This window comes from Girardinichthys multiradiatus, chromosome Y (assembly GCF_021462225.1).
Source record: "Girardinichthys multiradiatus isolate DD_20200921_A chromosome Y, DD_fGirMul_XY1, whole genome shotgun sequence".
Lineage (NCBI taxonomy): Eukaryota > Metazoa > Chordata > Actinopteri > Cyprinodontiformes > Goodeidae > Girardinichthys > Girardinichthys multiradiatus.
The window spans coordinates 40,346,478-40,366,686 of record NC_061818.1 but is presented as its reverse complement, the minus strand read 5'-3'; the positions used below and the strand labels follow the sequence as shown (position 1 = coordinate 40,366,686).

The window sequence follows — 20,209 nt, the reverse complement described above, 5'->3', positions numbered from 1 at the left end:
TAGGATGGGCTGAGCTGCTTTTATACTGCTCTGCCCATCCCCTCCTCCCCTCAGCCGGCCTCAGGACAGGATGGTGACAAACTGCGTCACAACAGGAATGTCAGGTATTTGATTCAGTTGCACAATGATATTACCTGCAGGGTGTCAGGGACGTCTTCCAGAACCCCAGAACCAGTTTCTATCTGACTTCAGACCCAGACCCCTCCTCCATTCTGATCCACCTGGAGTCCTGCCGGCATGTCACGACCCGCCTGTGTTGTTTCTTTGGGCCCTACATGTCTGCACACATCACCCCCCGGCTCTCTTTTTGTGGAACCAAACAATGAAAGTCAGATTCAGTTGCTCTGATGAAAATGAGACTCTGAGACCCTCGGAGAGGAAAAAGTGTCAAAGGGACCAAAATCCACCAGAAATCAGCAGAGTTTTACCTGTAGGAGAGGTTTTAATGTGCAACATGATTATATCTTTCTGTCAGGTGAACTGAGTGGTAACACAGATCATTTCCATAATATGAGTCACACGTTTCCCAGCAGCAGAAAATATTTGGCTCATTTCTTTTAAATGCAAATGTTTGCAGGTTTCATCCACATCTCATATGTGATATGTACCTTTACTGTAAAACAGTACTCAGCTTTAATTATCCATAAATCCTGATGAGCCCAACCAGTTAGATAGACTACAAGCATGTCTTGAAGACATAAAAACTTGGATGACTTTAAATGTTTTGCTTCTAAATTCAGACAAGACAGAAGTTGTCGTCTTTGGACCGGAGTCTTTAAAAAAGAAACTGCTTAGTCAATCACTTAACCTGGATGGCATTAAATTGACCTCTGATAATAAAGTAAAAAACCTTGGTGTTAACTTTGACTAGGACATGTCATTTAAATCCCATATTAAACAGGTTTCTAGGATTTCTTTCTTTCATCTCCGGAACATTGCCAAAATTAGAAATATCCTGTCCAGGAGTGACGCTGAAAAACTAGTTCATGCATTTGTTACTTCAAGGCTGGACTATTGTAATTCTTTACTATCAGGATGTTCACAAAATGCAGTTAAAAGCCTTCAGCTGATTCAAAATGCTGCAGCAAGAGTTCTGATGAAAATTAAAAAGAGAGATCATATTTCTCCTATTTTAGCTTCCCTTCATTGGCTTCCTGTTAAATCCAGAATATAATTTAAAATTCTCCTCCTCACATATAAAGCCCTTAATGATCTAGCTCCATCATACATCAGAGATCTGATTGGTCCATATGTTCCTAACAGAGCACTTTGTTCTCAGACTGCAGGTTTACTGGTGGTTCCTAGAGTCTCTAGAAGTAGAATGGGAGGCAGATCCTTTAGTTATCAGGCTCCTCTCCTGTGGAACCAGCTCCCAGTTTTAGTCCGTGAGGCAGACACCCTGTCTACTTTTAAGGCTAGGCTTAAAACCTTCCTTTTTGATAAAGCTTATAGTTAGAGTGGCTTAGTTTATCAGGGAGGAAGTCTTCCTCCCTCCCTGTTGGTTGGAGTAAGGGGGAGTCAGGTTTAGCCTAAACCGGCTCAGTTATGGTTGAGGTGCAAACACACCCTCCATTTCTGCTACCTGTATGACCCCTTCTCTTTTCCAATGGTTATAATCAGTCTGACAGAGAGAGGTATCCCAGTCATTGTGGTTTTTAGTATAACAATGACCACCAGTGGCTCTAGATGAACAAATTTGATCAGTTTATTATTTTACTTAGTGCCCCTATACGTGGCCTGTTCTGGGGTGGCCAGGCTCTGGCATTCGGTGGTTTGGTCTGGTGGCCCCGCGCCGTTCCGGACCCTTTGTGGGGTGCCTTGAGATGACATTGTATGAGGTATTGCTGCAAAGTCAACGCCAGTGACTGTCCACTGTCTCTACATGCTCATCCAGGAGGAGTGAATGCTGCAAGTCACTGACTGGATGCAATCTGCTGGGTTTCCTTAGATAGAAAAACTTTTTATCCAATTTGAATAAATAACTGAATCTGACTGAACTGTTCAATGGTTACGATTAATTGGAATGTATGAACCTGACTGTTGTGAAGAACCTTGAGACAACATGTGTTGTGAATTGGCGCTATATAAATAAACTGAATTGAATTGATTTGAATTTAACAGTAAAAGTACATATCACCATCTTCCACCACCGTGCTTACAGATTAGGTTCCCACCAGAACCTTTAGGTTTCTGAGTCTCCAGTTTACAAGGCAGAATTCACATTGAAGGCATATATTTTTAAGCAGAAACAAATCCCTTGAAAGAGTTTGTTTTAGTTTAGGAAACAGTTTCTAGCACTCAGAAAACCCACAGAAAAACTCCAAATTATTCAGACTCCCGGCAGGTTTAGGTCTAAAACTGATTTTTTAAATTCACTAACAGGTTCCCCAGGACAAGGAGCGACCCAGGAGGAGTCCATACTTGGGTGTGATAGAGAAGGAGGGAGCTACTGATTAGGGTGATGGCAACAAAGGCTTCCTAAAAGACTTGTAGGTCATCACCAAACATAAATCAGCTAGAGGAATCATGCAAAAAGCTGCTCAGCAGATAGAACTATTTGATTGCTAATTAAGATTTTATAAAAGAAGAAAAATATATTTTTCAACATACGTTTTGTAAGAAAAGGTTAAAAAAAACTGTAAATTTATTCTTTTTTGTGCAAAATTGATCCTTCTTTTCAATCGTTTGATCTTTTATGGTAAATCATTTTAACTTTAAATCTGCCAGGGGTATGAATACTTTGGGTTTAAGTGTAAATGCTAAATAGAAAACTGGAACTCTTATGCTAAAAAGCTAGAAAATAATATTTAAAAACCACGCAGTTGATTTGTTTGTTTCGTTCACACTTAGCAGAACCTTTAATCCTGATTGGAAATAAACATTAAAAGATATATGAGTGTAAATAAAGGTGCCAATGAAGCTGTTACCCACAGCAGCGTCTTCAGACTGAAACACAGACAAGAACCTAAACCTCAAAACATCAAAAAACAGCCAGCATGGTCACATAGACAAACGAACCAAAACCCCCAGGGCCAGCCAGGCAGTCAAGCAGAGCCCGCGATGCATCACCCCACCCACCACCGTGCCCAAGGGAAAGACACCAGCCCAGCAAGCCGAAGGGTGGGACAGAAAGGCCACAGCACACACAGCAAAGAGGCCGCATTCTCCCCCGAGACGCAAAACCACCAACATCCATGCCAGCCAAGTAACGACAGAACCAAGCCAGGCCACGGTTTCCCCTGAGCCGACACCACAGCAACACCGCACATCCTTCTGTACATCAGTAGAGGCACGGTGAAGACCACCAACCCCAAGGACATGCCACCCACCAGGAACCACCCAGCAGACAAGCAAACCCCATCTCAGTATAAGGCCGAGAAGCCCAATGCAATCGCGAGCCCGGCGACCCCTGCCCTTCAGCACCCACACTCGGAGGATAGAGCCGCCGCGCACGGGAACACCACCCCAACACCACAGCGCGCCATACAGCAGAGGGCAGAATGCAGCAAAGAGCACTCAAAGCAAAAGATGTGCACAAAGCCCACACTGTGCAAATGTAACCCCACCAGCCCTCCAAAAACAAAAGTCCTCCGTAAAAGTGCTCTTTGGTTCTTTGCTGGATTTTTATAGAACCAGTTACGTTCTTCACTGGTGCAAAGACATGTGAGGAAATGTCTGCGACTGATGGAAGAAAATAATCACAACAATAATAAAATAAGAAATGTTCAGTAACTTCTAGTGAAGCAGAACCTCAGAATCTACAACAGTGACCCAGTCCATTGTTCAAGCAGTATATCAATACTCAGCTATGAAGGTTCTGTTAATTCAGTCGGCAGACCTGGTTCTGTTTGGATTTTTGTTGGCTGCCTGGATCAAAACTGTATTCTCCAACGGTAACAACTGTCGCATCAATTAAACGGACGTTAATTTAATCTGATAGAGGTTTTCCACACCTGAATTTAGAACAAAGGAGAGGAGACAGAAACTGGAAACAGCCAGAAGAACCAGAGCGGAAAGCTCAGCAACGGGTTCATGATTCTGACATTTAAAACTTGGAAACATGTCAATCTTCTCACCTCTACTCTAATAATGCATATCCAGTCGATACGACAGAAGGAATGGTCAACCAGCAACTTAAGGTGAATTTCTCTTTTCCAGTCATAGTCGGAAAATGTGGTCGCATGAACCATTGCAATTACTTCTACACCTCGGGGATAATGGAGCAATTTGGTTTGATTGTGTGTCAGATTTTACAAGATCTAACTGGTTCAAATGATTATAAGAACAAGTTGAAGGGAGTAGGTATGTAACAGCTGGTTTACAGCTATGAGACCGAAGCAGCTCTCGGTGGAGGAGGACGCTTTTTCTCTGTCTCCCGCACCCCTCCCATATCTGCCCTGCTTCAGCTCTGTGTCTTGTCTTTTTTTGGAGCCTCTTTTTGCATATCTTCCAAATTCTTCCAAAATATGGATTTGGTCAGCTGGTCTCTCAATGGAATTGATAAAATTTTCTCGAGGAGAAGACAGGGTGAAGGAGAGCCCAACTTGTCCGGACTGGACGTTTTTCTCCGGATACACGATGGACTTCTGGCAGAAGTGGAGGATTGTGTGTTTGTCAATGATGTCAGTCGAGGATGTGGAAGATATGTATATAATTGGATGTTTGATATCAGGATTTCTGCTTTTTGGAGTCAGCGGTTACCTGGCATATCGAGAAATTCGGAGAATGTCAGCAGCTGTTCTGGCAATTGTGAGGCTGCCTGGCATGTATGATGGGATCTTCAGAGCGATCAACACTCAGACTGAGATGTTATGTGAGCTGAATCGCAGACTGGATGGGATCCTTACACAGGATCGCAGGCAGGTTGCGGTTCCTGGACTCAGGGGTGAAATGGTATAAATCTTGGAGAAAGTTGTTCGCTTGGATCTGGCAGAAAGACCAGGAATCTGGCTGTTTGGATTCACATTTGAGAAGAACCAGCAAGACTCTCAAGGCTGACAGAAAATTAAAAGTCAGCCTAACCCAAATAATTATTGTTTTTCTGAATCTGGCTCCCCTGCATGGCCTTGATGGCTGGTTATCTTCAACTTCTCCTGGAAGTTATGTAAACATGACGCTCTGCTCCCTCTGCCCCCTCCCTTCCCTGAGGACATCTGTGGACCTGCTCAGAACTTTGTGGCCGGTTGATGAACCTTCCAACGTACCATCAAGGACAATGGCCTCTGTGCCAGTGTTTCATGGACTTACTTGCACACACATGCTCAAGATAAACATATGCACCCCCTCACACCACCTTCACCGTTCCCGGCATGATGTTGTTTTGTCAACTTGTTGCTTCTTTGTTCTGAGGTTTTTTACAATCTCAAACTGTATCCTGCTAAGGATAAAGTGTGAAATATGATTTATTTCCCTCTACTTACCTAATGTGGCCTCTTTTCTCATCTAACAAGGGCAGCGCCTGTGAGTGGGCAGCAAAGCCTCGGTGACCCGTCCCCCCTTGTCTTGTGTCATGATGTATGTTTGGATGGGTTGTACTGGACTTCTAATTTCCCCTCAGGGATCAATAAAGTATCTTTGAATTGAATTGAATTGAATTGAATTGAATAAGATCGGACTTGGACTTCACCTCCATTTCCAGCTAAATTTGATTATTTAGACGAAAACTCTTGGTTTACTTAAAATAAAAGCATCGTTCTAGAAACATCAAGCTTGTCACTAGAAATGATATATTTCTGAAATTTCCAGACTGTTCTTTTATGTTCTGTTTGCATGAAACCATCTGCAGATGTTCTGGATTTTCTTATATCAGAGAAAACAAGGAATCGAGATGAAACAATCCGCCTAAGTTCTGATGGTGACGCTTCTTTATTATTTTGAAAATCTCTGACATCACAGGGAAAGATTGTTTCTGTTTGGCTCATCTTACACTCCCCTAAACTCATTGGCTGTAGAAGCCGACGGGTCTATGGCTGAACATTTGAAGTCTGACAGAAAAGAAGCAGAGCTGATCTCCAAGACAAAGAGGTGCTGTGCTGGATTTGTCCTTTTTGTCCTGAGTGGATGCTGATGTTTATGCTGGTAGGTCCTCTGTCAGTGTGTTAATGATTCCTCCTACTGACATCTAAGGGTCAAACAGACTCTTTATTTTAATCTGATTAAATCTTATAGAAAAGAAAGTTCTCCTTAGGTGAATTCCTATTCCTGAATAAATGGTGTTTTGCCTGTAAGAATCAGAAGAGCTGACTTTCGGTGAGCGTTCAAAGATGGCGGCTTGAAAATTTAAACAGTCCTAATCATTAGCTATAGCTGAGGAGCCACTACTCTCCCAAGATGCAGACCGGAATAAAGCGGGCAGCGTTTTTTCCAAACACACTAGAGAGTAGCTCTGTGGATTTCAGTGATAGCAAATATCAGCTGTATACTTCAATTCAATTCAGTTTATTTATATAGCGCCAATTCACAACACATGTCGTCTCAAGGTTCTTCACAACAGTCAGGTTCATACATTCCAATTAATCGTAATCATTGAACAGTTCAGTCAGATTCAGTTATTTATTCAAATTGGATAAAAAGTTTTTCTATCTAAGGAAACCCAGCAGATTGCATCCAGTCAGTGACTTGCAGCATTCACTCCTCCTGGATGAGCATGTAGAGACAGTGGACAGTCACTGGTGTTGACTTTGCAGCAATCCCTCATACTGAGCATGCATGTAGCGACAGTGGAGAGGAAAAACTCCCTTTTAACAGGAAGAAACCTCCAGCAGAACCAGAACCAGGCTCAGTGTGAGCGGCCATCTGCCACGACCGACTGGAGGTTTGAGAGAACAGAGCAGAGACACAAAGAGAACAAAGAAGCACTGATCCAGGAGTACTTTCTATGGGAAGGAAAAGTAAATGTTAATGGATGTAGCTCCTTTAGTCGTTTCATCTAGAAAGAAAGAACAGATAAACTCTGATCCAGTTTTCAAGGTTAGAGTCTGAAAGAGAGCACATAGAGTTAGTTACAGTAGAAGCTCAGTCAGTAGCCATGTCTAGGAGAGAGAAAGGGTTAAACACTAAAAGACAGGGCTATGTGGATAATCTGTAGAAGGTGAGCATTAAGTTGTTGGCAGCAGAAGCTTGGACGATGCCCCTCTCCAGAAAGGTGTCAGAGGTAGACACAGAGTCAGGCCAGGTGTAGCTTCTAGGAAGAGAAAAGAGAGAACAAAGTTAAAAGCTGAAATAACAGCAAATAATGCAAAATTGGAGAGTAGTATGAGAATGTAGCGAAGAGGGTGAAAGTGGTCATTATGTCCTCCAGCAGCCTAAGCCTATAGCAGCATAACTACACAGATAGTGATATCATTTTTGACACTGATCTGACCCACATACAGATAGAACTCAAGCAGAGATAATCTCAAGGTGAAAAGAAGTTTATTATTTCCTAAAATCCTACAAGGAAGTGACAGGAGTCTGGTCTCACCAACTGTGCGGGGAAAAGAGCAGGTAAGAAACAAAGACGGCAATATATATATATATATATATATATATCATAAATAATGGTTATTGCTCTTACTAGAGGGTGAGCGGGATCCGCCAGGGGAGACGGAGTTAAGGAAACTGAAGTAGAGTTTACAGCACTCGTACTCTCCGTGGGGAGCGAGCGGAGGGTGAAGCTGAAGTTATGTTGGAGGGTGGACAGGTCTGCAGGAGGAGTATGCTTGTCGTAGAGTAGCATAGGTCCAGTGAAAGATTGAAGATTGCTCGGTCCTGGAGGGTACGCAGAATCCAGACAGGTAATCCAAAAGCTCCAAGCGCTAGAGGAAACAATTTGAGGGTTGTTGCACACACAGGTTACAGATACCTAAGGCGAAACACGTGTGTCAGAAAAGACCGAAAACAGAACTGATCAAAAACCAGAAAGCTGGCTTGAGCTGGTTACCACATAGGCTCAACACTCAGGCGACGAGTAGCAGGCAGCCACGGCTTCAGTAGCGAACACAGCAATCAGAAGATGGAAAACACCTGTCCACGTTCCTCCTGTAGCTTCGACACCCTCTGCTGGACGAATAAGGTTGGCAGTAAGCAAAAAACAGACAGGCTCCCAGATCCCAACAGATAGCTTCAGTTGAGATTATTTAGTTAAACGGCGCTTATTTACAACAATGTCGTCTCAAGGAACCCCACAAAGGGTCCCACTGATGGTCATTGTTATACTAAAAACCACAAGAATCAGGATACCTCCCTCTGTCAGACTGATTATAACCATTGGAAAAGAGAAGGGGTCATACAGGTAGCAGAAATGGAGGGTGTGTTTGCACCTCAACCATAACTGAGCCGGTTTAGGCTACTTAACATGTATATATCCCTACTATTTAAGTACGACATTATTGTCTATCTCTGAGATGCAAAACATAAACAATTTACCTTTCTATTTGATGCTTTACTTCAGTTATGTTCTAACATCAGCATATTATACAGGACACCTGTTGAATTTGTAATGCCTTGTTTGTTCCTAATGCGCATGTTGAACTCCCATGTCATGAAAATCCTACATTTATCTGGACTAATGGAGAAGAAACGTTTATGGGTATCCACTCTGGGAAAGAGGAACACAAAAACTGAAGTAAGAGATGAGCTCGAGAGACACAATCTATCGGACGCTTCTTTCAGGGTTCTGCTGCTTAAAAGCTGTTTGCTGGTTAGACCAGATGAATATCAGCTGTGTGGTTGCACCTGGCAGGAAAAGGTAAGAGAGGAGGAAAACCGCACAAAGATGACACAAACCTCTGTTCAGCTCCGTGGCATGGCGAAATCGCATACTGCTACATATAAAGGTGATATCAGAGTAAATGGTCTCAACAATCCTGTCAAGAGGAGCATAGTGATGTCTAAGAGAAAAAGGGAATACATTCAAATTATGCTTCTTCAAGAAACACATCTGTCCCAAGCAGAATATTAGAAATAATACAACAAAATGTTTATTACAGCTCATTCAAAACAGGTCATAAAAGAGGTGTTGCAGTTTTAATACACAAGTCCCTACATTTTGTACTTGAGCAAATACAGAACAATGAAGGAAGGTACGTACTGGTGCAGGGCAAAATAGAGGGGAAATGTGCACTCTTCTGTCTGTTTATATGGCCCCCACTTATTTCATACCCTTCCTGCGAAAAATCTTGGAATTGATCCCTTCAGAGTCAAGAGGGGTATTAGCTTGTGCAGGCGCATTTAATGCAATATTGCATAAAAACAACACATCTAATAATAAGAGGACAGCCACACAAAGTAAACTGTTAAGAAGGGCTTTGTTGACATTGGTTTACTGGATATCTGGCCAGAGATGCACCCAACCAATATAGATTTTACCAACTTTTCTCCCCCTCATGCTGTATACTTGCAGATTGATCTCCTTTTGGTTCTCAGGAATAACAGACACAGAATAAAAAGCAGTGAAATCGGTACAAGAAACTTGTCAGACCATGCACCAATATACTTAACATTTAACCTGAACACAAGCTCAAAAAAACTGTATGGAGACTAAACACAAGTTTATGAAACAACAAGAATGTCATAAAAGAGATAAAAGCAGAAATAATACATTTCTTAGAATTAAATGACAACAGACAAGTTGACCGTAATATTTAACGGGACACTGAAGGTCGTTATATGAGGCAAGTTCATGTCATTAAGTGTGGTAATAAAGAAAGCAGAGGAAAAACAACAAAATGAACTAGAGAATACATTAAGATTTGGAAAGTACGCACACTAAGACTAGTTGTAACAATACTCTGTCACAATTCCAAGAGACAAGGAATACAATTCTGGATATATTTAAAAAAGAAGAAGTTGAAATTTATTTGATCTGGGCGCATTCTTTGATCCTTCCCAAATATTAAAACGTATTGGAAGGATGTTTTAGGGAAAACTGAAAAAGACAATCACTCAGAAATGGCTCCAACATGACCCACCGTCACTGAAGGGTTGGTTGAAACTGATCGAAGAGACCCACAAATTGGATTTTACTGTTGTGATTACATCCAGAGCTCTACACTACAAGATGGGTCAAATGGACCAGATTCCCTAGAAGTTAATAGTATAAATCATTTGTCAGATGTTGGAAATGGTGAATGCTGCTCAAACAAAGTTATCCAGTATATGGAGCCGTACCAGTATTTATTATGGATATTATCCGTGGAGGTTTTTTTGGGTTTTTTAGAGAATAATAATTAATAACTGTTGTTGACATTGTTTTGTTGCTTTCTAGCTGTAAAACAGAAAACTTTCAATAAAAACAAAGTTTCAAAAGAAGAATCAGAAGAACCTCTTGTCTTGAAGTCTCTGCAACTTTTAGACTGTTCAAAGTTTATTTTGATAAATAATAACCATAATGTATCAGAAATCTTCTTTGCATCTTTAAACTTGCTGGAAATAGGAAAACATCATCTTCAGATGCATTAATTTATTAATTTTATCTGGCAGACAGGTTTATCTGCTTTTTTAAAGACAGCCGGACATTTTATTTGCCAAACGTACTATTTTACATCTGATCCACCTGGATCTCTTCCTTCTTGTTGCCTGCAGAATGAAGTCTTCATTCATGAACGAGTGGCTAAATTAAAAATGAACCTCTTGTGTTTACCGGCAGCAGGTGGAGTCATGATTCCTCTGCCTTATCCAGCTGGAGGTTTTGGTTGCGGCTGAAACCGTTCCCATTTTACGAGCTGCCGGGGCGTTGCCTCCATTAGAGCTGTGGTATGTTGAAGAGACGGAGGTTAACAATGACTGACAGCAGCTTCATGGACAGAAGAGGCTCTTCTTCATGACTTCTGCTCAGTAGAAGTATGTTTAGGGGACAAATTACAGGTTGGAATGCAGAAGACAAGAACTGCCCCAGGTTGGCACCAACTGATGAGGAGGTTCTGCTCATAAATAAAGCACATACCAGTTTCATGACTCCACACAGTTTTTACACCCACTGAATAAATACAAAGATTCAGTTCAAGGGTTTTAGGTATCAGAACAAATTAAATAATTACGTGTTCTTTACCTGGTTCTGAAACTCTTAATTAATTCAACATCAAGTGTGCTGGAAAATCATCTGATCAGAAACATTCATTACCTGATCCTCATCAGTGTCAGCACCTCTGTGACTACAAGAGCAGGGAAGATTGTGTTAACAGGAGGTCAAGGAGGACAGGAGGTAGTGGACATCCCAGGAGTGATAAAATGTCAGAACGTGTAATGCTCAAAAAAACCAAACAAAACTAAAGCTTCAGTTCAGACTCTACAGGTTAGCAGGGTAAAGGTTAAAGTTCTTGACAGGACAATTAAAAAACACTGAACAGTTATGGATGCGTTATGGCCGAAAGTTACAAGGCGAAAAATTGTCGCCTTGTAACTAGATTTAAATTCCTTCAGTCATCTCAACTCAACAGTCATCTCAACAATCATCTGAATGAGGTTTTTATGTGTTTATTGAAGGATTTAACTGCAGACAAGTTTAGTTTTTAGAAACTCAAGTTAATAAAAGAAAGTTCTCAGGTTTCGGGTTTTCTTATGAGAAACTCGTAGAGCTAATGCATTTATATCGTAAATAATAATAAGAAATGTACCATTTGATACAAACACTATTATTCACAAAATATATTTTCTAAACATATTTATTAATAATAATTGTGATGTTGAGCCTATGCCTTTAGATATGGACAAAAAAACCAATGACCACACGATTCTTTTTATCTGGATCTGTCTGGTCCCCTTAGAGAACTCTGTTGCTTTGTTTGTGTTGTTCTTCACTGTGAGTGCAGTTATTCTGAAGCTTGTTAGCTACCTGATGTTATGAAGAATAATGAAGAATTACCAGGTATTATGTTTCTTTCCATCTCACCTTCAGGTGTTTTTCAAAAGCTGAATGTCAAACCAGAGCAGGAGGCCTCCACAGCCTTATCTAGACAAGCTAATCATGGGATGCTCCATTTGTAATGCGCTGCCCAGAGGTAGATTTGGGTATTGCTAAATATTTTGTATAAATAGTTTGTTTGTAATTTTACTATGATGATACTATGATGTCATGTAGCAGGAGCGTCCAGTATAAAGCCTGGAGGAGAAGCTCCTGCTTGGTTGTGCAGTTTGAACCTCAAGAGGCCCAGAGTGTTGGGGCTCCATAGCCGGGGGCCTGCTGCTCTCTGGAAGGTTGATATATTTCTTTCCCTTAGATTAGTTTTAGTTTTTGTAGATATTTTTTTTCTTTACAATCAGTTCTCTGCACAGAGCAGTTTAAGTTGCTGGGGAGAATTTCAGCACCAACAGAAGTTTGAAGACCTCCTTACAAAGCTTGGCCAAGTTGTACAATAATAACATTATTATTATTAAACTTTTTATCCAGACAAAACCTTTTAAGTCCAAAGGGTAATAAAATAATTATCCTATTAACATTTTTTAAGCAAACTGTTCAACTTTGGTACATTTGTTTTTAAATTAAACAATTTATTTGACCTCTCATATATTCATTAGAACATTTAGAAATTTGTTTTTCCTTTTTCTTAAAGTATTCTTGGTTCTTCGCCTGGTGGTGATCAAAGGAATTACAGACACAACAAACTGGATTTTGTTAATGACTTTTATTTTTCAAGCACCTTAGCAGAATTAGATTTTTGGGTCAGTTTCTGCAACAACTGCTCGAGCTCAATTGGCCTCCTGTGTGGAAGTGCTCACCACCTTTCCATCCACCATCACCTCTTCTACAACGACGTACCTGGTGGTGGTGGTGGTGGAGGAGGAGGAGGATGAGGAGGCAGCTGTGGAGGCGGCAGTGGAGATGGTGGAGGCTTTGGAGGAGGAGACGCTGTAAATGAAACAAACAGGACAATATCGCTTTTAATAGATGCAAACGTTTAGAATGTAGCTCAGCTTAAAATATTTTCTTGTTGAATTAATTATTTAAATTCCTGGAGGATGAAATGTTGGACCTGAGTTCATAACATTTTCTATGACCCAAATAAATCCTAGAAAAAATTTGATTTTTGTCAATACAAAATTAGAAATTTGGAGAAAATGGTAAATATACTGAAAAATGTAAAACGAACCAATTTAAAACTTTCTCCCAAAAGCAAATAAACAACAACAAAAACAAACATTTACAATATTATGAATCTAATTTAAATTATCAGTAAAAATTAGTAAGGCAATAATTAAAACAATTTTATAGAAATGTATGGTTCAACTACTGATTATGATAGTGATTTTAGTAATTTAATGTAGTTTATTTTCATTTATTTGCTGCTTCTTTGCTACTTTGCAGCTTTATGTTTGACTTTATGCAGATGACGTGCTGCTATTTTTCTGTTTTCTGTGATTTTTACATGTTTGATAAAGTAAAAGTGTGTTTATTCTGTAAACTTTATTCTCTTTGTTCATTTAGGTGCTTTAAAGATGAACCAACACTACTAAAGCTCATAGTTTCCTCCTGATACAAGATTCAGCAGAACCTTGTGAACAGAATCTATTTTTATCGTGTTTTCACAAGCTGTCTGATCAGATTTTGCTGTTGTCTTTAGTGTATTCTTCTGACAGTTAATGGGAGAACTTTAACCGTATGATCCCCTCTCACCTGCCGCCTCCCTCTCCATCCAGGAGCCTTCTGTACTCTGCGATCTCCATCTCCAACCTTGTCTTCATGTCTAGAAGCATCTGGTACTCCTGTCTCTGCCTCTCCAGGTCGGCTCTCAGCTGCGTGAGCTGCGACTCCAGAGACAAAACCTGGTTCTGGTAACCGGCCAGACGCATGGAGTAGCGGTTCTGAGTCTCGGCCACTGTGCTTTCCAGGCCGGCTTTCTGTAGGAGACAAAAGGGACAAAAGTTACCCTTTGTCTTGCTTTAATCATGCAGGTTTGCAGTGGAGTGTTTGTTGCACCTACCATGCTGAGTTGTGCTTGCAGCTCAATCTCCAGGCTCTGCAGCGTCCGTTTTAGCTCTGTGATCTCTGACTTGGAGGTCTGGATAGTTTCAGTGTGGGTGGTGACTTCTTTATTGAGCCCTTCTGACTGTATGGAGAAATACCATAAGTATGAAATTAAACTATAATGAAAGAAGGGCCATGTCCCCTGCTGCCAGCTGTTCGGACATTTTACCCCATTTCACACTTAACCTCATGATGGAGCTACTTTAGAACCCAGACGAAGTTAAGTTTCATTGAGTGCATCTCTGTGAAAACAGAGGAAATTCTCCATATTTGGAGCAGATGGGATCAATCACACAGCCATGTTGAAAATAACCCACATGAATACCAGACACCTCACCTTGCTCTGGAACCACCCCTCTAGTTCCCTGCGGTTCTTGGCAGCGACAGCCTCGTAGTGCTCCCTCATCTCCTCCATGATCTTGGTCAGGTCTTCCCCTGGAGCAGCATCCACCTCAACGTTCACCTGTCCACTCATCTGAGTGCCCATTGCCATAAGCTCCTGCAGATACCAGCATATTTACAACTCCATGAATCTGTTCTAGACCACACAGAAACATTTCCATGAGATCTCAGAACCCCCTTACCTCCTCATGGTTCTTCTTCATGTAGATCAGCTCCTCCTTTAGGCCTTCAATCTGCATCTCCAGGTCAGATCTGGCGAGTGTCATTTCGTCCAGGAGCCGTTTGAGCCCGGCGATGTCGCCCTCCACAGACTGACGCATGGACAGCTCGGTCTCGTACCTGCAGGAGATGTGAATACAGTGTTTCTGGACCAATATCTACATGAAATTAAGCAGGAACGCTGTGATGTTTTTTGAACCTTTGAGCAGTTGTAACCTTGAAATGGACTTTGCTGACTTACTTCAGCCTGAAGTCATCGGCAGCCAGCTTGGCGTTGTCAATGGAGAGGTAGATCCCACCGTTGAATACAGTGGCTAGCTGGATCTGGGGGACGAGAAGGTCCAGTTTCACTTGTTTTAAATCCATGCAGACACAATTTATAATATCAGCACTATGTTAAGAGTAGTTAAGGATCTTTATCTTTATCTGACCTGAACTTCTTCATTTTTACTGATGTATCTCTCAGAACCTCTGTGCCAAGTTAGAATACTTCAGTTCAGCATCACTGCCTACCTTTCCCTGCAGTTCTGCGATTGTGACAAAGTAGGCACTGTAGTCTTTGGAAGATGGTGAGGTCTTCTTCTCCAGGAACTCCCTGATCTTCTTCTCCAGCTCTGCATTGGCTACCTCCAGTTTGCGGACCTTATCCAGGTAGGTGGCCAGACGGTCATTCAAGTTCTGCATGGTGGCCTTCTCATTGGCAGAGATGTTCATGCTGTCACCACCACCTGCTCCACCGCCTGCTCCACCACCAAAGCTAAAGCTGTAGCTGGCTCCTCCAGCTCGACCACCACCACCACCTCCACCGCTGCGGCCACCACTGTACATGGACATGGCAGAGGAGGAAGTGGACATCCTCATGCCACCAAACCCGCCGCCGCTCATTAAACCTCCACCGCCGAGAGACCTGGTGGTAAAGCTTGTCATGGTGATGAAGGATCAGGAGGTGTTTGAGCTTCAGCTGCAGAGGAGAGAGTGGAGATGTGAGAGAGAAGTTGGTGTTTTATACTCTTAGATGGGTTGCAGAGGAGGAGGAAGATGGAGAACTGAAGTCAAACAGGGAGGAGACACCTGTCCTTTAGGTGTGTCTGAGACATGCAGTAACCAAACATTATCAGAAACAGAACAGCTCCAGCGTGCCAATTTCATTTAACATGAAAGGAGATGAGAAGGGCCAGTTCAGACATGGAAAACATTAACCTCAAAACACTCCAGGAATGACAATCCGCAGACCAAAGTGAAAGGAGTGACCTGTGTGGCTTTGAAGGAGGTGCCAGAAAGATTTAAAGATTAACCTTCACGTTAGACCACTTCTGTCATCATTATTCTCACATAAACAGCCAAGGAGAGGCTGAATGTTCTCCTGTCAGAGTTGGAAAACAAAAGACCAAAGACCACAGGGATTATCCTGCTCAAATGGGCCCACTCTGCCGAGAGAAACAGTTTCTGTGAGCAAAGAGGTTTGGTTTTGATCCAGGGTTGAACAGGTGTTTCTGCTGGAGCAGTAAAATATCTCTGAAGATGTTCTGATCTTCAATTCTGGTGCTGGTAATCAGAGCTTTGGAGATTTATATTTATTATCTTATTGTTCCAGCATTAGTAGGTGCAGGCATCTTCTAGTGAGATTTAATACATTAAAGATGATCCAAGTGGTGCATTTAAAACAAGAGTGATCCAATTAAGTGTTATTCATTTGTATTTAAAACCACTAAATCAGTAGTGAGCCCAGGGCTCTTCACAGGGAAAAAGGGCTTAAATTCCATAATCCCATTCAGTCATCAGTCAGTCAGTCATCTTCTATATATATGGCATATTCTCATTCAATTAAGTTTATTTATATAGCGCCAACAACATGTTGTCTTAAGACACTTTACAAATTCAAATGAGTCAGCTACATCCATTCTAATTAGTCCTAACTATCAAACAGTGCAGTAAAGTTCAGTTTATTATTTAAATTGGTTGAAAAGTTTTTCTATTCAAGGAAACCCAGCAGATTGCATCCAGTCAGTGACTTGCAGCATTCGCTCCTCCTGGATGAGCATGTAGAGACAGTGGACAGTCACTGGCATTGTGTCATTATTCCAGAATTATCCAGAAAACATGGACTACATGTTTTATCCAGAACTCCTTTCACCGACTCGCTCTGAGTGTCATTTGCGTTTCCTGCGACTCGTTCCTAGTCAACATGTCTGTGTGACACCAGAGGCAATCAGATGCATTGATTGACTGATCATCAGTGTGAGTGCCTCTAAAACAGCCAGTGATGGGAATAACGGCGTTAAAACAAACGGAGTTACTTTTTTCAGTGATTAGTTATCAAATGAATAACCTTTTCCATCGGTACAACGCTGTTACCGTTACCGACAATTAAACGGGGTGTGTTATAAACTAAAGCTACTCATTAAAACTAGTCATCTGTCGTGGCTCTCAGCCACAGGAGCTAAGCTTGTTTTCTGTGGTGAAGAGAGGAGCAAGGGTCAAGACCATCGCATAACTAATGATGATTGGCTAAGATAGAGAAAGCTTTCATTGTTAGCCAATCAGAGGCAGTGTTCACTTTATACACAAACCACAGACGCACACGGCTGCCCTGCTCAGGCAAAGTAGCTGCAACAATGGCGGGTCTGGGGGGAAAAATTGTGTTTCAAAGTGGAAGTACAGACACTACTTTATTCTCCTTGAGGTAAAAGGCAAGAACGTACATGTGAAGTAAATGTGAAAAGTTTGGTGTAAGTACTTGTCTTTGTAATTCCACTTTATGCTACTGGCTTCTAAAACCAATCTAAATTCGTAGTCATATTTAAACTTAAAAAAGTAACGCAATAGTTACTTTTATAGTGGAGAAGCTCAGTTACGTTTTGGGAACTATGACTAATTACTTTTTTAAAGTAACATGCCCAACACTGGTAGCAGCTGGAGTTTGGTCAGTTTGCTGCTCTGGAGAAGCTAGGTGTGTGTTAGTGCAATGCCAGAAAGGAAAGATAACAGCAATGACCTGAGAAAAGCAGCTGTTGCTGCCATCAATCTGGGAAGGGTGGTGGAGTGCTGATGATGTGGGCATGTTTTACAAACTGCGGTTATGAAGTTGACCATACTTTGCATACCAAAGTATTTAGGCTGTCTGTCTGACAGCTGAGGCTTGATCCAAACTGGGCCGTCAAAAAATAAGAAAGGATTAAGGTGCTGCAATGGTCTAGTCAAAGTTCAGACTTCAACCTAACTTAAGTACTGAGATGGGACCTACAATTAATTTCTCCACAGAGTTTCGAGAGACTGGTAGAGTTATTCAAAACCCTGTGCAGAAAGGTTACTGCTGTTGAAGGAGGTTCTACTGCTACTGATGGAGGTTCTAAAAGCTGCTGAAGGAGGTTCTACTGCTGCTGAAGGAGGTTCTACTGTTACTGATGGAGGTTCTACAAGCTGCTGATGGAGGTTTTACAAGCTGTTGGGTGAGGTTCTACAAGCTGCTGAAGGAGGTTCTACAAGCTGCTGATGGAGGTTCTACTGCTGCTGAAGGAGGTTCTACTGATGCTGAAGAAGGTTCTACAAGCTACTGATGGAGGTTCTACAAGCTGTTAGATGAGGTTCTAAAAGCTGCTGAAGGAGGTTCTACAAGCTGCTGAAGGAGGTTCTACAAACTGCTGATGGAGGTTCTACTGCTGCTGAAGGAGGTTCTACTGCTGCTGAAGAAGGTTCTACAAGCTACTGATGGAAGTTCTACAAGCTGCTGATGGAGGTTCTACAAGCTGTTAGATGAGGTTCTAAAAGCTGCTGAAGGAGGTTCTACAAGCTGCTGATGGAGGTTCTACTGCTGCTGAAGGAGGTTCTACTGCTGCTGAAGAAGGTTCTACAAGCTACTGATGGAGGTTCTACAAGCTGTTAGATGAGGTTCTAAAAGCTGCTGAAGGAGGTTCTACAAGCTGCTGAAGGAGGTTCTACAAACTGCTGATGGAGGTTCTACTGCTGCTGAAGGTGGTTCTACTGCTGCTGAAGAAGGTTCTACAAGCTACTGATGGAGGTTCTACAAGCTGCTGATGGAGGTTCTACTGCTGCTGAAGGTGGTTCTACTGCTGCTGAAGAAGGTTCTACAAGCTACTGATGGAGGTTCTACAAGCTGCTGATGGAGGTTCTACAAGCTGTTAGATGAGGTTCTAAAAGCTGCTGAAGGAGGTTCTACAGGCTGCTAAAGGAGGTTCTACAAGCTACTGATGGAGGTTCTACAAGCTGCTGATGGAGGTTCTACAAACTGTTAGATGAGGTTCTACAAGCTGCTGGATCAGTCTTTTGTGAGGTTGAATTGACCTCATTCTCAGATGAATGAAGTCGCGTAGTTTACTGTTTACTCTAAATGCTCCACAGGAGATCCAGTTTGGCTCACACAGGATGAGTTCAGATGTTGGTTTTCCCTTCAGGATAAATCCTAATCATAACTAATTAGTCACCTAACACCTAATTAACACCTAATTTAATTTTAAAAGATCTTGTAGAAGAACATTTTACAGCTCTGAGGATCTTCTGATGGCTGGCATAAGCCGTTTTAATGGATGTGGATCAATAACATCAGTTAAAGATTCACTAAGATGTTTCTGCTGTGTCAGGCCTGAGATGTTAAAGCTGCTGTATATAATTATATTTGGAAGCTCTCAGAGATTTCTGCAGAACTCTGTCACGAACTTGTAGCAACATGAATCACACGAGCTGCAGCAGCAGCTCCACCACCATCCTGCTGTATCGTAATGTTTTTAGTGTGGTTAGGGTGTAACTGAACACATTCCCATCATCTGAAGATGCTGCTCCCAGCCTGCAGGGAAAACTGTCAGAAACAAAGACAACACCCAGGTTTTGGACTTGAGCCTGTGAGCGCCATGCTTCACCTGAACAGAGGTGGCTGTCGGACTCTCTGACTGTTCAGGAAGATCTTCACGAAGAGAAATTCAGCTTTAGTTCAACCTTCAGCCATCAGGATGGACACACAGAAAGTTCTAGATAACAGAAAGTGGTTCCAGATGTCAGTAAACAGGAAGCAGCTGCTTAGATCTGAGAAGAAACGACAACTTTATCTCATACAGTGAACAAGTATCACAAACATACAAAATCATCAGACAGAACTATTGGGTTCTTCGGAGCGATGCATCGCTTTGGACATTCTTTGTAGGTCTGCTCACTGTTTCATTTAGAGGGGACTTGACAGGAGAAGGTGGTGGGAATGTCTCCTCTCCCTTAAAAACAAACAGCTGGGCTCAGGTAATCTTCTGGAACATTTAGGCTGAGTGTCCAAGCTGCACTGCAGCGACTGCTGCCATGTGGTGAAGATGAGTAAGTTTCAGGAGGCATGAGATGTACAGAGGACCAGGGACATTCAAAGTGTTTGTCACAGAAGTGTGGGAAAACATGGTCATTTGGTGTGTGTGTGTGTGTGTGGTAAAAAGCCAAACACACACACTGCAAATAGCAATAACAAGTAATTCTTTACTTTGCTAAAACAATCCAACTAAACTACCAAGCAGAATTAAAGAATAATGGAGACTAATGGACTATGTACAATATAAACAAGTTGATTAAAGATGATTGGAAATTATGACCAAAAAGAGTGATGCAACATTACCATGCAATGTTTATGTTTGAGAACCAAGGATTATCTTGAAG

At 41.8% G+C, this 20,209-nt stretch overlaps 1 protein-coding gene across 1 annotated transcript; it reads right to left on the bottom strand.

Moving 5' to 3' along the window:
* Nucleotides 1-12,583: 12,583 nt before the first annotated feature.
* Nucleotides 12,584-15,553, bottom strand: LOC124863721 (keratin, type I cytoskeletal 13-like). The gene is made up of 7 exons (XM_047358172.1): nucleotides 15,077-15,553; nucleotides 14,805-14,887; nucleotides 14,527-14,683; nucleotides 14,280-14,441; nucleotides 13,899-14,024; nucleotides 13,592-13,815; nucleotides 12,584-12,826 (listed from the first exon to the last, which is right to left on the bottom strand). The coding sequence occupies exons 1-7, from the start codon at nucleotides 15,488-15,490 to the stop codon at nucleotides 12,667-12,669; spliced, it is 1,326 nt and encodes a 441-aa protein (XP_047214128.1). The 5' UTR covers nucleotides 15,491-15,553; the 3' UTR covers nucleotides 12,584-12,666.
* Between the last annotated feature and the right edge of the window lie 4,656 nt (nucleotides 15,554-20,209).